Source organism: Oncorhynchus mykiss, chromosome 10, assembly GCF_013265735.2.
Source record: "Oncorhynchus mykiss isolate Arlee chromosome 10, USDA_OmykA_1.1, whole genome shotgun sequence".
In the NCBI taxonomy this organism is placed as follows: domain Eukaryota; kingdom Metazoa; phylum Chordata; class Actinopteri; order Salmoniformes; family Salmonidae; genus Oncorhynchus; species Oncorhynchus mykiss.
The window spans coordinates 13,507,193-13,528,048 of record NC_048574.1 but is presented as its reverse complement, the minus strand read 5'-3'; the positions used below and the strand labels follow the sequence as shown (position 1 = coordinate 13,528,048).

The 20,856-nt window shown below is 42.0% G+C and overlaps 1 protein-coding gene across 5 annotated transcripts in view; it reads right to left on the bottom strand.

Annotated features, from left to right (window-relative positions):
- Window positions 1–14,618, bottom strand: part of sh3pxd2b (SH3 and PX domains 2B) — a 55,269-nt gene extending 40,651 nt beyond the window's left edge. For 3 of the 5 annotated variants that reach the window (XM_021617493.2, XM_021617494.2, XM_021617495.2), the window contains exons 1-2: window positions 14,238–14,618; window positions 9,148–9,228 (exon numbers count right to left, since the gene is read on the bottom strand). In XM_021617493.2, the coding sequence (XP_021473168.2) occupies window positions 9,148–9,228; window positions 14,238–14,309 (153 nt within the window). In that variant the 5' untranslated portion in view covers window positions 14,310–14,618. Of the gene's footprint in view, window positions 1–4,087; window positions 4,226–4,252; window positions 4,408–9,147; window positions 9,229–14,237 lie in introns of those variants that run through there. The other 2 variants (XM_036989715.1, XM_036989716.1) reach the window with 2 other exon arrangements.
- Between the last annotated feature and the right edge of the window lie 6,238 nt (window positions 14,619–20,856).

Here is a 20,856-nt window from a genome sequence, read left to right as displayed (position 1 = left end):
CACTGGCATATGATGGGCCTGTCTTCTCCATCAGGGCTCCACAGAGCGACCATTTTACTTGCATATTGCTGTGCGACCTGACATTTTTATTTTGGAGCACCTAGAAAAATTAAGGATTCTAGCTTTAATATCTCAAATATTTTTCATAGTGCTCCAAAATGTATTTGTGTGCGCCTACATTTTTCAACTTAGGTGCGTGCACACATGCTTCTTGTAAAAAAGGGTCAGCGTAGAGCCCTGTCCATACAGAGTCGAGATTGGATAAATAGATGGGTGGATTCGGGCTTGTTTAGAAGGGCTTGTATCTGATTTGCACAGAGAAGGAGCATTTCCTCTGATTCTCTAACACGTCTTACTACTGGCCTTACTACCAGTTAAAAGACAGTAACACGTGTCATACCTTGCAACAGAGAGTACTATAATATAACTCATTGTTATTACAGTGCTATAATGTTGCTATGACACTCAGCAGTATGGCTTTGGACCAGTCACCAGCAGAGAGCTCTTGACCTCAATGCACAGTCTACATGCAGCTGTGCAAATTAACTCAACATAAAGCTATAGTCACAATGCAAATGGCTGTAGGTGGAAGTTAAAGAAACCATAACAGTCTGTTGGTGGCTGAAGCCAAAGAAAGCAGAGAAGAGAGAGCACTGAAGACGTGTGAGGTAAGAGTAATGTTATGGCAGAGTGCTCCAATAATTTGGATCCAGTTTGGCAAAGACAGGATGGATATCAAGGAGATGAAGAATGTTTCAGTCACAGAGTAAAAAGCACCTTCTATACCATGTTCATTATTGACATGATTTATCAGTACTGTTATATCCCTCTCATGATTGCAATCATGGTTAATTAATAGCAGCATGTCTGTTGACTATACTAATGACGTCACTGACTGTTCACTTTAACATCACATTAAACTCTACCTGCTTACACGACTACTTTACTGTCAACATTGTTACTTCCTGCACCTCCTCATTCGATATCCAGAATTCTCCTCTATGCTTTCCTACAATATGCAACCCTTCATCTCTCCAGAAACTAAAGCTCCACCTAATGTCCCAAATGCCCAGTGGCTACTAAATCAAATGTAAACATGTTTATTACGTGAATAATCTATGAAAGCTCTTGAGAGACGCAAACGCCGTCATGAACCCAGTCAATTATTATGCAGAATTCTATATATGCTCCAACTGAAAATCATTAAACAGATGTAGGAGCTTAATAAATAGTTTGTTCCTGATCATTTTTTTTGCGCCGAATGTTCAAATTAGCTTTGTGATTTACATACTGTAAATTCACTGAAAACCCACACTAATACACGGTTATGTTAACAGTATTGCACTTTTATGTAGCCTACTTTTTGCCAGCTAATAGCCTAACCACCGATCAAGCAACATAATGGACAAAATATTATTATACTGTAACAATATACAGTGCCCTTGGAAAGTATTCAGACCCATTTACTTTTTCCAAATCTTGTTAGGTTACAGCTTTATTCTAAAATTGATTAAATCGTTTTTTCCCCCTCATCAATCTACAAACAGAACCCCATAATGACAAAGCAAAAACAGGTATTTAGAAATGTTTGCTAATTTCTTGAAAATAAAAAAAACTGAAATATCACATTTACATAAGTGTTCAGACCCTGTACTCTATTGAAGCAGGGATTACAGCCTAGAGTCATCTTGGGTATGACACAACAAGCTTGCCACACCTTCTCTGCAGATCCTCTCAGCAGGCTTTCATCAAGGATCTCTCTGTACTTTGCTCCGTTCATCTTTGCCTCGATCCTGACTAGTCTCCCAGTCCCTGCCGCTGAAAAACATCCCCACAGCATGATTCTGCCACCACCATGCTTCACCGTAGGGATGGTGCCAGGTTTTCTCCCGACGTGAAGCTTGGCATTAAAGCCAAATATTTACATCTTGGTTTCATCAGACCAGAGAATCTTGATTCTCATGGCCTGAGAGTCCTGTAGGTGCCTTTTGGCAAACTCCAAGTGGGCTGTCATGTGCCTTTTACTGAGGACAGGCTTCCATCTGGCCACTCTACCATAAAGACCTGATTGGTGGAGTGCTGCAGAGATGCGAGAACCTTCCAGAAGGACAACCATCTCCACAGAGAAACTCTGGAGCTCTATCAGAGTGACTATCGGGTTCTTGGTCACCTCCCTGACCAAGGCCCTTCTCCCCCGATTGCTCAGTTTGGCTGGGCGGCCAGCTCTAGGAAGAGTCTTGGAGGCTCCAAACCTCTTCCATTTAAGAATTATGGAGGACAGTGTGCTCTTGGTGCAGACATGTTTTGGTACCCTTCCGCAGATCTGTGCCTTGACACAATCCTATCTTGGTTTTTACTCTGGCATGCACTGTCAACTGTGGGAGCTTATATACAGACGTGTACAATCAATTGAATTTACCACAGTTGTAGAAACATCCCAAGGATGATAATGGAAACAGGATGCACCGGAGCTCAAATTCAAGTCTCATAGCAAAGGGTCTGAATACTTTATACTTTGTATAAATTTGCTAAGATATATCTGTAAACATTTTTTTTTCACTTTATCATTATGGGGTATTGTGTATTGTATATAATCCTCAGCAATCTGCACACAATACACCATAATGATAAAGTGAAAAAAAATGTGTATATATATATATATATATATATTTTTTTTTTTACATATAATCTATAAGGCTGTAATGTAACGAAATGTGGAAAAAGTCAAGGGGTCTGAATACTTTCCGAATGCACTGTAGGTCAAATTAAGATCCTACATCTGTAACTGAAGTGTACATCTTAATTTTTTTTTTTAAAACTACATCATTATATATCCCAATAGACCCAATAATATCCACGACGTGGAATGAAAATGTACTGAGCAACAGAAGAACTGACTAGTGCAGAAAAAATCAGCAGGGAACTAAGAATACCAATCCTGTAGACGGCAATTGGGGGAGGTTCTGATTGATCCAAGCTCTACATCAAACTTCCAGCTACACTACTCCTTCCTCCGTGGAACAAAGAGAAGGCAGAGGGAAAAGACCTGACTGACTACACATGACAAAGAGGCAGAGGCCTTTTTTCACAGATCCTCCTTTTACTTTAAGACTTGAGAGAGAGAATAACCCCACACACGCTGTAATTGATCCCATGTGTCTAGCGGGGAGCCACACCCTAACTGATTCTGTCTCTCTACCATCGCTCCAACACCCTGTCTATGGCCTGTAATCAGAGCTGATGTCTCAGATGAGGAAAGCCATCTGACTAAGGTGAATATGTAGCCTTGTCTCTGCTGCAGACAGCCAGTTACATCATGTACACAACTCTCAAATTAATGACTTGAGAATGGGTTTAATGGGTTCTAGCAACACAATAGTAAATACTGACTTCATTTGACAGACTTTTTCTTGGCAATGGTAGGCCTACTGAGGTACTGTTAACTTTAGTTGTGATGGACTACCCACTGGGCACAGACATCTATCCCACGTATTTTCATTGATGAGCTAGCTGACTAATTCAGACGAAAAAGAGGGCTGTTAATGACTAATACATTAATGAGTAAACAAGGAAACCACAAAGAATGTAGGGTCCCAGGTGTGATGTCTGCTGGGAGGTATGACGTCACAGCCAGGGGAGTAACGGTGGGTTATCACACGACTCCTCCATCACTACACCTAACAGAATAAAGGGATACACAGTTAAACTTACATTTTAGTCATTTAGCAGACACTCTTATCCAGAGCGACTTAAAATAAGTATTTTGCATCAAATTAATTAATGAATTGGGCAGCAAATTCTTGTTTGGTCAGAGACTAAGTTAATTTGCGATGGACAGCTATCATTTGTCTGGTTCATATCCTCTTCTGTGACTACATCAGTCAGTCTTATCAGACACAAAGGCCTTTGTTCTCTGGATCTGGAACAACAGACACCACACAAAAATAACAAACATTTAACCATGCCCAACATGTCCAAAATTGAAACACGTCACTAAGCCTATCAGGGGAAAAGGCTATAGCTCCAGGTAGCAAGTTCCACTACCCTACACAAATCTCCTACCGAGGTACACAGCCGATTTACTCACCTCCTCAGACTGATGTCCCAACAGAAAGTAGAACAAACGTTTCCAGGCTAGGCAGGGCCTGGAAACTAACCATTATACTCTCTCCAACGCAGCACACAATCCAAACAAAGGCAACCAATACTGGGCCTATTAAACTCAACCACAATATGCAAACCAAACACGTACCTCCACAGTCTCCCAAACCAATAGTTCAAATATCCCGGACGAGCCCCCACTTGTCACGAACCGGCTCAAAGCCCGTAACAAAGGGAGACAACGTGGAGATAAGGAGTAACAAAATATATATTTATTAACTAAAGCAACTAAGGAAAATATACAATGATGTGTGTAATCAGTAATCAGTAGTGTAAGTGAGTTTTGCGTGCATGAATGTGATAATGCAGGGTGTTGAAAGGTGCCCAAAGCAAACAAACAAAAGGCCACCAAGAACCACAACACAATCTACAAAGGTGTCTGCATGGAGAGAGTCTCTTCCATGAATGTGGAAGAGGTCTATTTATCCTGGGAGACACCTGGCCCAGGTGCTTCCCATGAAGCTGACGACCCTCCCAACTCCGCCCACCGGCATCCTAATAAGGAAACAAGAACAAAGACAGAATACAGCAGACAGAGTGGGAGGGTCGTCACAGAGTCTCCCTCTCAAAACAGGACCTGAATAAGTGTTAAAGGCCACCTCCGACAACCACATCTCTTTCTGGAATTTCCAGTGCTGTAAAGTACTTAAGTAAAAATCATTTAAAGTACTACTTAAGTAGTTTTTTGGGGTATTTGTACTTTACTTAATATTTTGACAACTTTTACTTCACTACATTCCTAAAGAAAATATTGTACTTTTTACTCCATACATTTTTCTTGACACCCAAAAGTTATTTTATTTTGAATGTTTGCTAGGACAGGAAAATAGTCCAATTCACGCACTTATCAACCAAGCATCCCTGGTCATCCCTACTGCCTCTGATCTGGCGGACTCACTAAACACACATGCTTCGTTTGTAAATGATGTCTGAATGTTGGACCGTTGCTCTCCATGAATAAAAAAAAAAACTAGAAAATGGTGCCATCTGGTTTAATATAAGGAATTTGAAATGATTTATACTTTTACTTTTGATACTTAAGTATATTTTAGCAATAACATTTACTTTTGACACGTATTTATATTTTAAACCAAATACTTTTAAACTTCTACTCAAGTAGAATTTTACTGGGTGACTTACTTTTACTTGAGTTATTTTATATTAAGGCTTTGGAAAACATTGGTTTAAATGAGTGAATCACACTCAAAAAGACCAACGTCATGTGTTTTCAATAGGAATTGGTGAAAACATTCTCCTTAGCTGTTGAGAGCATGTGAGGTGAGGAGCCTTCGTTTAGACTTGCATTTCCTGCCACTGCGTCGGTCTGCCCTGTAAGCAATGTGCTGGCTCAGCACATGGTTTTCAAAACCCTTTTTAAAAAGGGAGAAAATTAAATATAAAAAGGGAAAAAACTGAGCAGTGAAACTAAACTCCCACATTTCAAGTCTGGCATAGTGACGGCTGGGCAGACATTGCCTAAAAAAAAAATTTCCATGGTCATAAACAAAGGCAGGAGACACCAGTAAGCCAGCTAGGTGGAAAAGAGTGGAGTGAATTAAGATACTACTCCATCTCATTTGTCCTACTGAAGTAAAAAGTCCAAGGTTTAGCCTATCTGTCTATGGATGATATCTTCTATGTCAAGGAGAATATAACACCCTATTGGATTTCTTGGTTATTGTCTTCAAATTATACCAGGAAATTTAATTCATTTTAATTCATTTTGAAAAGGTGTATAAGCTTTGCCATTTTACTAGGCTAGCTTATGGGCAAGTCATACTAATGCATATACTGAACAAGTCTTCCACATAGATTTTGTCCTTAAACCCTCCTTTTCCCTTTCCAAAGCATTCCTGCAGGATTAAAAACCACTCAATTGTCAACTGCTGGATTTCCCTTCAAATCTACATTTACATTCATTCATTTCCATAGTGCACAGTACTGCTATGTACTATATTTACAGACGCACATATCTTCTGTTCAGCATTTTCTAAGTCAAGGCATATGTTATGTCTAATTGTTTCCAGATCAAAAATTATAGCATGGGATCCAGTTTATTGCAATAGGGTCCAGCAAATTATTGTGCACCAGAGAATAAGAGCCTCTTTAGCTTTTGTGCAAAACGCTGCTCACAACAGGCAGCCCTATGATCTCAACAGAGGATTGCCCTCTTTCCACATTAAAAGGGTTTTGTTACTCGATTACCACATGTGGAAAATATGTGACAGCTGTGAGTTGAGGGAGACAGTAGTCAAGTATCCGCTTTACATCACACCAATGCATAGGAATAAGAGTTTGTATCTATTCGAAAGTGGTTTTGGAATTTAGACACAAGGATAGGGCATATTAAGTCCAACGTGGACAGATGTAGAGCATGGAAACAGTACTTAGTGCCATGGAAACAGAGTCTGTATTTTCCATAACTTTTCAATGCAATGCATCAGTCATTTTGGTTCAAGGCACTTACATCATGAAATTTGCATGCAATTTAGTTTAGGCTACCCTGTGTTTCCATTTCTACTGTATCTCAAATGGCTCACGAAACTATTCTGGCTTCAAGTCTAGGAATCTAAAGACAAATACTAACTCTGCATTAGTAATTAGAGAGGAGTAAACAACAACGTGCAGAGCTTGTTTGCTCGGCTCCATTTGATGCAGTTGGCCTAATACTATGTTACAGTTGTTTTATGCCCTCACCAACAGGTAACAGCTCTCATCAGCTGCCATCAGTGGACCAGGTAGATTAAAGTAGACAGAATGTGCGGCGACATCTAGACCAGTCATAATAACAGCCTGTCTGTCTTTGTCGTCTTCCCTCAATGTCTTATAGACTCAATGACTAACAGAGAAGCTCAATAAAATGTATTCTCTGCTAGAATTTGGAACTTAGTTAAAAGTATTATGACAATATCTCTGAGGACTGCATTATGATGACTCCACTAGGCCCCATCGACATATGTACTGTAGCTATGTGAACTGTGGACAAGACAAACACAGCACCATGAATCAACCCAGACCTATGGCCTGCATGCGGAGAGACAGCCATAAGTCTGCCAACAGCATTAGCCACTATTGATGGGATGTGATGCAAGAGACAACCCGTCTCTGTGGTTATATATTATATTGAGGCGTATGATCATGTCATCGTTCTTTGTTTGCCAGCCGATCTGTTCATCTGACCATTACTTTCAAACAAAGGCTGTCTCCTGCAGGATGGACAGCAGTGACATCAGAGAGGAGTGAGCGATGACGACCCCAGGGAGAGTCAGAGGAAGGGAGGAACAGGGATTGTGTGTGTGTGTGTGTGTGTGTGAATAGTTTTCCTCATTGTGAGTCATGAGATCATATTTTGATGTTGTATCTTTTACAAAGCGAGTCAGAGGAGTCTAGTATTGACGCAGCCAAACAGGTGACGTGTTCCACAGTGAGAAGCACTATTCTAGACCGGCTCAGCCCAGGCCAGCCCATTGGTCTTATGTCCTTACCAACAGACAGCAACCATGGCAGGCTCTCAGAGAGATGCATCCAGGTGGGTCAGTACCGTCAAAGGAGCAGTAGCCAGATGAAATGACTCATCACTCCTTCACTGTCCAGGCTGTGTCCCAATGGAACCCTATCCTTAGAGAGTGCACTATTCTGGACCTGGACCTACACTTTTAGAAAAAAGGTTTCCGAAAGGTGTCCCCCACTAGCTGTCCCCATAGGAGAACCCGTTTTGGGTTCCAAGTAGAACCCTCTGTAGAAAGGATTCTACATGAAACCCAAAAGTTTTCTACCTGCAGCCATAAGGGTTTTTCAAAGGGCTCTCCTATGGGGACAGATAGTACCTTGACATGAGTGTAGGACTCTGGTCAAAAGGGCACTTTACAGGTAATAGGGTGTGTTGCATTTTGTATGCAGTACAGTCCTTAGTTCTCAGAAGATGACGCTACCAGCCACCGTCATAAACGGTCAGCCAGCTTGCAGTCTGAGCCACAGCTTTACAGGAATTGACATAAGCCCATTTCAATGAATGATAAATTAACTGTTTCCCCTTTTCATGTACCAGCGCCAAACCAATGGGCCAAACCAATGGGCCAAAGCAATGGGCCAAACCAGGAGATGTGATCTGGTGTAATCATAAGGGTTATCTGAATTTCACATGCCACTCTGAGAGCCCACCCAGAGCTTTAAACAGAGAAGGAAGCAGCTGAAAAGCCTACGAGGGAATGCCCCATTTTAAAAATACACACTGACTCAATATGACCCTGCATCTCCAATAGGCCTACCTGCTTACATTAATCTACACTCAGAACATATGACACAATGTACACCAAGTATTCATATTGATGATATATTTAACAGAGATCAATTGCCACAGAAAAAGGAACTGAAACTCTGAGGAGATTCCCTCCCCATGCAGTAAACTGCCTGTGTGACGTTCTATTCTATTTTTGTGGCTGTCTGTTCAAATCAACATTCAGCTTATTCGGGATCCATTAGTTCATTTTCCCAATCGACTCATATGCAGGTAATTACCAAAAACACATGGTTCAGTGACCCAGGCACAAACACTGTGTTCCTATTGGTAGGCCTGTACAATGGTATATTTAAGAAATAAGAAATGAGGAGGTATGGTACATGGCCAATATACCACGGCTAAGGGCTGTTCTTAGGCACAACGCATCGCGGAGTGCCTGAACACAGCCCTTAGCCGTGGTATATTGGCCATATACCACAAACCCCCAAGGTGCCTTATTGCTATTGGCTACCAACGTAATTAGAGCAGTAAAAATGTATGTTTTGTCATACCCGTGGTATACGGTCTGATATACCACGGCTGTCAGCCAATCAGCATTCAGGGCTCAAACCACCCAGCTTATAGCCTATGGGCTCTGGTAGAAAGTAGTGTACTATGTAGGGAGTAGGGTGCCATTTAAAATGCGGCCATATAGTGTGCATGTATGTTTGTACTTTGTTGTTTTCCCATAGCTGTTCCCAACTCACCTGCAGATCGAAGAACTTGCTGTAGCGCCTGAAGATGACCTCAGTGCTACCATCAGACCAAGACACTTTGATGATGTAAACCTGATAGAAAGAACAAAAGGGGTTACTTTTAAAACCTTTAACTCTTACAGAGCATATAGTCACTATTACTGCATAGGTGTGACGACAAGGACCCATATTAATTCAAATGGCTCCATATATTCATGGTAACAGTGTAATAACCTCAATATGCTGTTAAAACCCATAATAGCTTCAAAGGTGATGATTCCATTTCTGATTCATGGTCACACCTAGTCCACAATGACGTGGATTCAAGGGAAGACAAATTAAGTTACTAGGTACATTGTGTGGTTCAATGTGGTGTCATGTCAACCATTTTCTACAGAATGGATCTGACATCCTTTCATATGATATCACTTCCTTCCCACACCGTGAGATCATCATTTCCTGTGTAAAAGGAAAAGATCATGTCTACTACTCACGCATTGGGATAACACAATTGTCGTCTTGCAAAGGATGCATGGACAATAGACATACAGTGCATTCGGAAAGTATTCAGACCCATTGACTTTTTCCACATTTTGTTACTTTACAGCCTTATTCTAAAATGTATTAAAAACATTTTTCCCTCATCGATCTACACACAATAGCCGATAATGACAAAGCCAAAACAGGATTTAAGAAATGTTTGCAAATGTAGAAAAATAAAAAACAGAAATACCTTATTTACATAAGTATTCAGACCCTTTGCTATGAGACTCAAAATTGATCTCAGGTGCATCCTGTTTCCATTGATCATCCTTGAGATGTTTCTACAACTTGATTGGAGTCCACCTGTGGTAAATTCAATTGATTGGACATGATTTGGAAAGGCACACACCTGTCTATATAAGGTCCCACAGTTGACAGTGCATGTCAGAGCAATTGTCGTAGGAATTGTCGTAGAGCTCAGAGATAAGATTGTGTTGAGGCACAGATCTGGGGAAGGGTACCAACAAATGTCTGCAGCATTGAAGGTACCCAAGAACACAGTAGCCTCCATCAATCTTAAATGGAAGAAGTTTAGAACCACCAAGACTCTTCTAGAGCTGGCCACCCAGCCAAACTGAGCAATCGGGGGAGAAGGGCCTTGGTCAGGGATGTGACCAAGAGTCCAATGGTGACTCTGACAGAGCTCCAGAGTTCCTCTGTGGAGATGGGAGAACCTTCCAGAAGGACAACCATCTCTGCAGCACTCCACCAATCAGGCCTTTATGGTAGAGTGGCCAGATGGAAGCCACTCCTCAGTAAAAGGAACATGACAGCCCTCTTTGAGTTTGCCAAAAGGCACCTAAAGACTCTCAGACCATGAGAAACAAGAGTATCTGGTCTGATGAAACCAAGATTTAACTATTTGGCCTGAATGCCAAGCGTCACTTCTGGAGGAAACCTGGCACCATCCCTACAGTGAAGCATTGCAGTAGCAGCATTATACTGTGGGGATGTTTTTCAGCGACAGGGACTGGGATCGAGGGAGGATCGAAAGAGGGAAAGATGAACGGAGCAAAGTACAGAGAGATCCTTGATGAAAGCCTGCTCCAGAGTGCTCAGGACCTCAGACTGGGGGCGACGGTTCACCTTCCAACAGGACAATGACACAGCCACAGCCAAGACAACGCATGAGTGGCTTCGGGACAAGTCTCTGAATGTCCTTGAGTGGTCCAGTCAGAGCCCGGACTTGAACCCGATCGAACATCTCTGGAGAGACCTGAAAATAGCTGTGCAGCGACGCTCCCGATCCAACCTGACAGAGATTGAGAGGATCTGCAGAGAAGAAGGTGAGAAACTCCCCAAATATATGTGTGCCAAGCTTGTACTGTCATACCCAAGAAGACTCGAGGCTGTAATCACTGCCAAAGGCGCTTCAACAAAGTACTGAGCAAAGGGCCTGAATACTTATATAAATGTAATATTTCCAGGTTTTTATTTTGCAAAAATTTCTAAAAAACTGTTTTTGCTTTGTTATTATGGGGTATTGTAAGTAGATTGATGAGGGAAAAAATATGTAACACATTTTAGAATAAGGCTGTAACATAACAAAATGTGGAAAAAGTCAAGGGGTCTGAATACTTTCTGAATGCACTGTATGACATACCAATACTGTGTGACAGCAGAACATTGCACTACATGAGTCAATACTGTGCTCTTTCAGATTCAAAACACAGGCAAATTGACCATTCCTTTGTCCTGAAGTTTCTATCCGTATGTTTCCTTAATTTCAACACTATTTTCCATTTAAGGCGCCTGCATGCTTCCCATACAAAACAGTTCGGAAGAGTTTGTGCATATATTATTACAACATTTTGTGAGGTTTTGGTTCGTTTTAAACTTTGGACTTGGCTAACATTTTTACTTGGCTGACATTTTTTCTTGAGGCAAGCCGAAGTCGGTTGCCCCTTCGTCGGTGATTGGTCAACAGTAGGGATACTTAATTTTTTATTTTTTTTTGTCATTCAACAAGAGACGACTTGTTTTCATGTACATTTTATCATTGAGAAATACTGCACCAAACATCTTAGTTAGATGTGAAATTGCATGACTAAGATCTCCTCTGCAAAAACATCTAAATTAATGACAGATTTCTAGAACTATCATAGAATAATGCTGACCATTTTGAGGAAGTGTGTACTGGCTATGGCATCTCAAAATGGACAAACAGTACTCTTGCCGTTGTTTTCCCAATTTTTTTAGCGAAGGTCTTTTAAGGGAGTATATCAGCACACACATTTTTTTTCGCCGAGTTTGGCTAGGCGATAGCAGAACTGCAGCATGCTGATGCCTTTAGGGGTGCCATGAAATACTGGGGATTCTTCTTGTAACATCAGTGAAACCAACCATTGGAAAATATGACATATTTTGCATCACCCACTCTAAGATCAAAGTACTAACCCGACAGTGAATGAATATAAAGCATCTTGCAGGCTGTCAACATTCAATAATGGCCTGTTGGTGCTTGACATACAAGTGTAACAAACACTTTCTTTTTTGTAAAGTGAGAAAGAGAATCTGGGAGGTTATCGGACGGAAACTCCACACTGATTATGTCTGGCTGAGTGCTTCTGTTGGCCTCTGTCCCAGGCCGGGCCAGCTCGGCCTGGCCCAACTCCCTGCCCTCCCTGTAGGAGACGAAACGCTGTGGAAGATGCTAAACACAGGGCTCAACGCAGGGCACACAACCAGTAAACCAGCAGATGAAGGAGACACAGGAGCTCAAGATCTTTATATCCTGCACCTCACTGGGCATTTTTGTACGACGTAACCAGTCATCAACATCATCATCATACATCCAAAAACTCAAACCCTTTATGGAGACTGAGGAGTGGTTATCGAAATAAGAAAACATTCTTCCATCTGCCTCAGCCCACACTCAGCTCCTAACCCTTTCACTGTGCATTAGAGATCATTCAAAACAGAAACCCTGAGGTGGCTTGGATGCTTGGATACAGCAACAAAAACACCCATGGGATGCACTGATCACAGCACCATCAGAAAGTAGAATACAGTATATTGTAAGCATGCTTCATCATGTTTTGCAGTCTGCACACAAGGCATTCTCATTATCATTCTGATGGCTCAGGAATGTTGTAGTAAGCCTACTGTCCATTTGTATAAGGTAATATTGTAATGGAAGTGAGCAACACAACAAGTTGTAGTCAAGACTAAACAAAAATGGGCCGGACCTTCATGCCAGACAGTCTCAAACTGCATGTATTGCTTCTGCTCTCTGTCCTGGACAGAAGTGTGCAGAAGGGCATTCCTTGTTCAAACATTCTGCCAAGGCCTTGTGTACTCTGAGCTAACAATGACCTTGGGAATAGATGAGTGCTTCCTGGTCAGCAAATACCAATACCTGAGGTCACGGTTTTCTACTACAGTGTGTAGCCTATAGGTGAGCATGAAGGCCTGGTAGGCAGTAGGGCTGCGAATTGCCAGGGACCTTAAGATATGATATTATCATGATACTTAGGTGCCAACATGATATGTTTTGCGATTCTCAAGATTCTATGTTTTGCAATTCGATAATGTGATTTTATTGGATTTCCATTTTCGGCTCCCCGTTTAAAAAGAAGATGGAGAACAAGTTATGAAGGAAAAATACTGGAGTTGTACAACGATATGATATATAATTTAAAAATAATATACCGATATGTAACTGTATCGATGTTTTAACTCATCAGGATGGACTACCCAAACAATCACACTGTAACTCAAATCATGCATTGCTTCTCCGCTTCAGATATATGGTTCTCTCTCTCCGTTCTGAAATAGACATTAGACCAATCAAAATCTATGACAGCTATTCAAAGGCTACCTTCGCGATGTTTTGAAAGGTCTGTGTCAGGTTTTATACACACATACACCTATCATACACATACACCTAATAATGTGTTCTCAACAGACTTGCCTAGTTAAATAAAGGTTAAATAAAAATATTGAAAAATCATGCCCTGGACTGCATTACGAACCTCACTGGTGACCTTATCGTTCCTCCGACAGCATCCTGCATATACTTTTACTGTTTATAGTTTACTGTAATGGTAATATAACAAAATAAAGTGGCAGCAGTTTTGGAAATAACTGTTTTCAATATTGGTCGTGTGTTTTTTAATATTTAATAAAGTTATAACCAGGTGTAGACTACATTCCAAGTGTGCAAAAGTTATCAGAAACCAAACCAACAACTTATAATAGTTTACTACAGTAGCCTAATAAAGTGGAAATTAAAACAAACAACACCAAGAGTCTGAGAAAAAGCGCATGCCTGGTGCTCGGTTATTTCCAGATGTTGACATGTGGTCTCTAAAGAAAAAATAAATTGGACATTTTCAACGATAAACCTCTCACTCCACTTTTCTTTAGATGCATGCAACATGGTCGCACTGTATTTTTTTCTTCCAGCGACTGTTTTAGTCAAATGTAATTCGATACTCTCTTTGTTTTTACTTTATCGAAACAAGAAATGTTATCGAACATAATATGTGTGGCACATACATTCCTACAATATACAGACGTGGTCGGCCCTCTCCTGAAAAAAAAACTTTTTGACTTACATAGTGTTTGTTCGGATTTCTCCTCTTCTGTACATCTTGAACTGTTACTTCGTGCACAGTCCGCCTTGCCATGATTCTCTTTCAGAGCCTCCACGAACAACAACAGGCCGGTTTAGAAACGATCAGACCTGAATGCCAAAGTTTACGCAGCCAATCTTTGTCATTCGTCAGATCCTTGATTGCTGGATGAAACAATTGGGATACTATTTCGTAGATGGTTCACGTCAGATGTCCTGTCCCACATTCAGTCTTTACTCTTCTTGCCCTGTCCGGCAGGCAGTAGGCTATGTCTGACCTTCTCTGAACCAAACTCCCAGTCTATCCCAGCTCACCGACTCTAATTTGACAACGGGAAGGTTTCCACAACATAAAATGGGTGTATTCATTACGTCCTGCAACGGAAACCGATTGCCGTTTAAGAACCAAACGGAAGGAAATGGGGAGGGACCTACTTGAATTTGTCCAATAGAAACTCTCGTTTTCGTTTGGAGTAAACGGGTTATGTTGCTAAACGTGTTTCAACAGACGAAACGTTTTTGGAACAGAATCGGTCCGTTAGTCAGTCATACAGTCCGGCAGTAAATCATACCGTCCGGCAGTCAGCAACAAAGATGAGCTACGGTACATTATGTCAAAGGTTATTTAGGCTAGAGGCCCAGGCCTGCTATAGGCATGTTTACATCTGATATTGAAGTTTACTGGGAGAACGTCTTTGGGCAACTTTTCCTTTTGATAGACTTCTTTATAAATTGTTCCCAACGCTTTTGGGAAGGAGACAGATTTGAACTGATAAACAGCTTTTACTGTTATAACTATACAGTTAACAGGCCTTTAACCCATTTTACCTTGGGGATTTGATCTAGAAACCTTTGGTTCACTGGCCCAACACTCAAATTACTGGGCTACCTGCCACCCGATGATTAATGTATTATGTGAAATAATTGTATATTGTAAACATTATAATATGCTCCTGTAAGTCGCTCTAGATAAGAGTGTCTGCTAAATGACTAAAAATGTGTATTTAAAAAATGTAAAATCCCACCGTAAACCATATCACATTACTGTTAACGATAAATATCCTAAAGAATCAGCCAATGGCTTCATAGCAAGGCATAGCATAGCAACTTCAAGAATGCCATACCACACATGCCTGGCAATTTTCCCTCGTGTTCACAAGAATTCTGGACAAACAGCATGGCGTAGAAACCCAATGCTCTTATCTGTCACTCGACATCAGTGCCTGGCCTTCTTGTCTCTGTCATCATTAAATATAGGTGACACGTCATTGGATACGAATGAGCCATCATTGAAGGTTGGGCTGGTGAGCCAAAACAGAGTCACTCTCTCAAGCTGCAACCGAGCTGTGTTTCACCAACAGATGGATTGTGTCTGTACAAATCTCACTCTGTAAATACACAACATAACGTCTGAGCTAAGAATACCGTGTTTATTGTGTTGACTGTGTCAGAAGGTAGTACAAAGGATAAGGACAAGCAGTTGATGAAGTGGCATCCTTATTGACGGTGATAGAGACCCTTTCAAAGGTCTTCCTATTCGGGTAAGCATTGATCAGATGTGCAGAAAGTGCGCATTATAAAGAGTGTATGTTTTGCCTTTTATTTATAAAAATGTACATGGAAAAATACTAATTAATTTAGAAAGACACAAATGTTTAAGTTAGCAGAAAAACAAACAATTATTCAATTAAGTGTGTTTGACTTCTTGTTTGTTAATTTACAGTCCCATCCAAGTAGTAGGTCATTGCTCCCGAGTAGCGCAGCGGTCTAAGGTGCTGCATCTCAGTGCTAGAGGCATCACTACAGACCCCGGTTTGATTCCAGGCTGTATCACAACTGGCCGTGATTGGGAGTCCCATAGTCGCCCCTGGTTAGGGTTTGGCTGGGGTAGGCTGTCATTGTAAATAAGAATTTGTTTTTAACTAATTTTCCTATTTAAATAAAGGTAAAAAATTAAATTAAAATAAACATTTAACATACTTTCAATGATGTTGCCATGGGTGACCTATTTTTGTGAAACTGTTCAGACTGATGGCTTGTGTTGAGATGTAGCGTCATCTTGTGGTACATTATGAATACTGCATCTTGGAACATTTTGTGATTTAGTACTCTCTGTTGGTGCAAAGGAGAATTGCAATTGTACAGGCCTATTCACTCACATGGGAGGACCATAGAGACGAATACAAGACTAATCCATACAGTGGAGGCTGCTGAGGGGAGAACGGCACATACTAGCCGAGCAAATGGAATGGCATCAAACACCTTGAAACCATGTGTTTGATGTATTTCATGCCATTCCACTGAAGCTGCTCCTGTCATTACCACGAGCCCGTTCTCCCAAATTATGGTGGCAGGGATGTGGTCAAAGTCACTGGGTGAAGAGAGGGTTTCTGTCATCACCGATTAGGTCATCAGTATTTGGGTTTCCGAAAAAGTGTGCATCTGGCATATTTCTGTTTTTAAAAGAGTGGTATCTAGGAGTACAACACATCAGTATCTGTGGCTTTAGCCTCAGTCTATAGAGGCCTGTCACGTGTGCCAGGAGTGTATCAGATGTAGAGAGATGGGTCGGAGCCAGGAGTGTATCAGATGTATGGTGATGGGTCGGAGCCAGGAGTGTATCAGATGTATGGTGATGGGTCGGAGCCAGGAGTGTATCAGATGTATGGTGATGGGTCGGAGCCAGGAGTGTATCAGATGTATGGTGATGGGTCGGAGCCAGGAGTGTATCAGATGTATGGTGATGGGTCGGAGCCAGGAGTGTATAAGATGTATGGTGATGGGTCGGAGCCAGGAGTGTATCAGATGTATGGTGATGGGTCGGAGCCAGGAGTGTATCAGATGTATGGTGATGGGTCGGAGCCAGGAGTGTATCATATGTATGGTGATGGGTCGGAGCAGTCAAATATCTGCAACTCCATGTGTGAGGTGATGCCAGAGAAGAGCTTCTGTAAGGGCATCAGGTAGCCCAGGGCCTTGAGAGATGGGCCCCATGTAGTGTTATGGATGGATGTTCACATAGTACTCTGACATACCAAAGAAGAAAATACTGGTAATACAAGGGAGATGGTTCGGTGAACCACGCTGTCATGATGAGTAACCTTGAGTTTGAGTTTATTTTTAAAGGGACAGTGCACATTAATCCACGTTTCAGTAAAAGTGCTGGTTTTGCCAGCAGGCTAATTTTCAACCGCAGTCCCTTGGTAGGTTATTGTCTGAAGTACTGAAGACTTGCATTGGCTTCTTGCACATCAGACCCTGGTTATGACAAAGCTTAAATTTATAATAATATGAACAACCCCTATTTAGTCCCAGATCTGTTTGTGCTCTTGCCAACTATTTTATTTGGTATGACAAGGAGTAACAAGGAATTGGCATGATTGTTTCAGTTTTAATGTCACATGCACAAGTACAATGAAATGCCTTTCTTACGAACTCAAAACCCAACAATGCAATAATCTATAACAATGTATTACTAGAAAAAAAACTATAAACTAACTATAGAAATAAGAATAAGAAATATGAAATACACAATAAAGTAAGTAAGCATACTATATTCAGGAAATATTTAAAAAGTCCGTTCCAATACCATATTTACATGTGCAGGGATACTGGAGTGAGGGAGGTAGATATGTTTAGGGGTAAGAGGACTAGGCTACAGCATATAAGATAAACAGAGTAGCAGCAGCTTGTATGTGGGTGGGTGAGTAGAGTCAGTATAAATGTATGTGCAAATTACGTGTGAGGAAGCAAATGATGGAGTGAGTATTTGTGTGTCGGAGTGACGGTGTGTGTGAGTGTGTAGGGCCCTGTGAGTGTGCATTCAGACAAATATTGCAAATACTGGAAAAAAAATGTCAATAAAGATATGAGGTCAACTCAGATAGTCTGTCTAGCTATTTTGTTTGCTATTTATCAGTTGTATTGCTTGGTGATAGAGGCTGTTCAAGAGCCTGTTGGTGTAAGACTTGATGCACCGGTACCTCTTGCCATGCAGCAGCAGAGAAAATAGTCTATGGCTTTGGTGGTCGGAGTCTTTTACAATTTTCTGGGCCTTCTTTTCACACCGCCTGATATAGAGTTCCTGGGTGGCAGGGAGCTCGGCCCCAGTGATATACTGGGCTGTCCTCACAACCCTCTGTAGCGCCAAGCGATGGAGGACTGTGCTATTGCCATATCAAGCAGTGATTCAGCCAGTCAATATGCTCTCAATGGTACAGCTGTAGAACCTTTTCAGGATCTGAGGGCCCATGCCAAACCTTTTCAACCTCCTGAGGGGAAGACACCTGTGCCTTCTTCACAACTGTGCGTGTGTGTTTGGACCATTTGAAGTCTTTAGTGATTTGGACACTGAGGAACTTGAAGCTGTCTACCTGCTCCACTGCCGCCCCGTCAATGTGGATGGGGGCGTGTTCGCCACCCTGTTTCCTGTAGTCCACAATCAGCTCCTTGGTCTTGCTGACGTTGAGGGAGAGGTTGTTGCTCCGGCACCACACTGTCAGGTCACTGACCCCCTCCCTGTAGGCTGACTCATTGTCGCCAGTGATCAGACCTACCACCGTCATGTTGTCAGCGAACTTGATGGTGGTGTTGGAGTCGTGCGTGGCCACACAGTATGGGTGAACAGGGAGTACAGGAGGGGACTAAGTACACACCCCTGTGGGGCCCCTATGTTAAGGGTCAGCGTGGTGTAGGTGATGTTGCCTACCCTCACCACTTGGGGAAGGCCTGTCAGAAATTCCATGATCCAGTTGCAGAGGGAGGTGTTCAGACCCAGAGTCCTAAGCTTGGTGACGAGCTTGGAGGGGATAATGTTGTTGAATGCTGAGCTGTAGTCAATGAACAGCATTGTAACATAGGTGAGCATGGCTACCACACACAGAGCTATCTCCGACAACCCTGATGCTACGGCCGAAGACAGGAATAAGTACAAGAAGGCCCACTATGACCTCCGCAGAGTCATCATTTGATGTGGCAGCGGCTACAGTCCATTACGGATTACAAAGGAAGACCCAACCATGATCTGCCAAACGATGCCTCTCTACCAGACAAACTCAATGCATTTTATGCATGATTTGACAACAACATCATTGAGCTGGGTGTGAGAGCTGTCACCGAGCGATTAGGTCAACAACCGCAAATCCATGGGCCCGGATGGTATTCCAGGGCGCGTTCTCAGAGCATGGGGAGAACAGCTGGCAGGCATATTCATGGTAACAAACAGACTGGCACTCAGGCTAACACACATTAGGAAGCCATGGAATCCACACTGCCTTCTAGTCAGCTTAGAGATAGTTTGTTCCCTGTGATGCGTAACCAATCTACAGATTGCACAGATGAAAGGATCTGACAGAACATGTGTTCCTCTCATACCGCAGTTCAATTAGAGGTAGCAAGGAGCAGAATAATGTTGTTTAGCTGTTCCTGCACTGCTGCTTTTCAGGCCAGGATGCAGATGGCTAATGCAGATGCATGGCTGCGGCCTTAATGACGGCCAGATCCTCATGTGTTAGCTGTCTTTGATGGGATTTTAAGAACAGCCAGGTCCAAGTGTCAAAGGGGAGTTCAGTGTAATCTCAGCCCTGCTCCAGTGGTTTGGCCAATCCCTCCAAATCATTTGTTACTTCCTCTATAGTAAGACATCAGCCTGGGTAGAACATAGGCCTACCTAATGCACCATTACATGCTACTAGATCATGGAGACAGGTTATAATCATTAGTTAGTGCTGTTCAAGCTCTCACAGTCATGGTGTAGGAGCATCCTTGAGTTACGGGTCTCCTGTGTGGTTGTCACTGAATGTGAGATCTACCACAATGAAGCTACAAGTGTACACCGTACAGTATGAAGTTCTCACCAGAGTTAGAGTTTAATGCCATCACACAGGATACCAACCACGGCCCCCCCCAGGATACCTAAGAAGGGGGCCCTGACAATACCGTAATCATCACACACCACGTCCACTGCCTTGTGGAGGCCATCACCGTCTCTGTGAGAGAAAACATTAAAAATATATATTTCTCTTTAAATGCAAATCTTTAGTTGTAGTCTGTAATATCTACATTCTAAATTGTTTCAAATATTTTTTAAATGTATGTATTTTTGTAATGTCTGTAATGTGTCGGACCCCAGTAAGAATAACTGTCGCCATTGGCACAGACCTGGTATTCCCAGGGGTACGTGCAATGCCGTCGGGGTACGCCAAATAATAATGTGATTCACAATTATTATTTTTTTAAGTAAATTTTTTTTCCTTCACATTTTCAAACAGTCCGGGGCTATACAATTGGGTGAGTTTTTTTTCTCGCCTGAGTAGCCTCGTTTCACTGCCAAAAATAAAATTAAACCTTCTAGTGTTCATCGAAATAATAACACAATGTCAAATACAGGTAGCCTAGTCAAATAATTAACATCCAAACACATTAACCGTTACTCTCGTGGGAAATCCACTAACAGCACTGCTGCCGTATGTAGCCAAACGTAGCTGCTGTCCATGTTGGTATCTGTACTGATGGCGCAAAAGCCATAACAGGGAGACATAGTGGAGTGCGCGTGCATGCAGTTGCTCTCGACACCACTTGGGTACATTGCAGCATCCACCAAG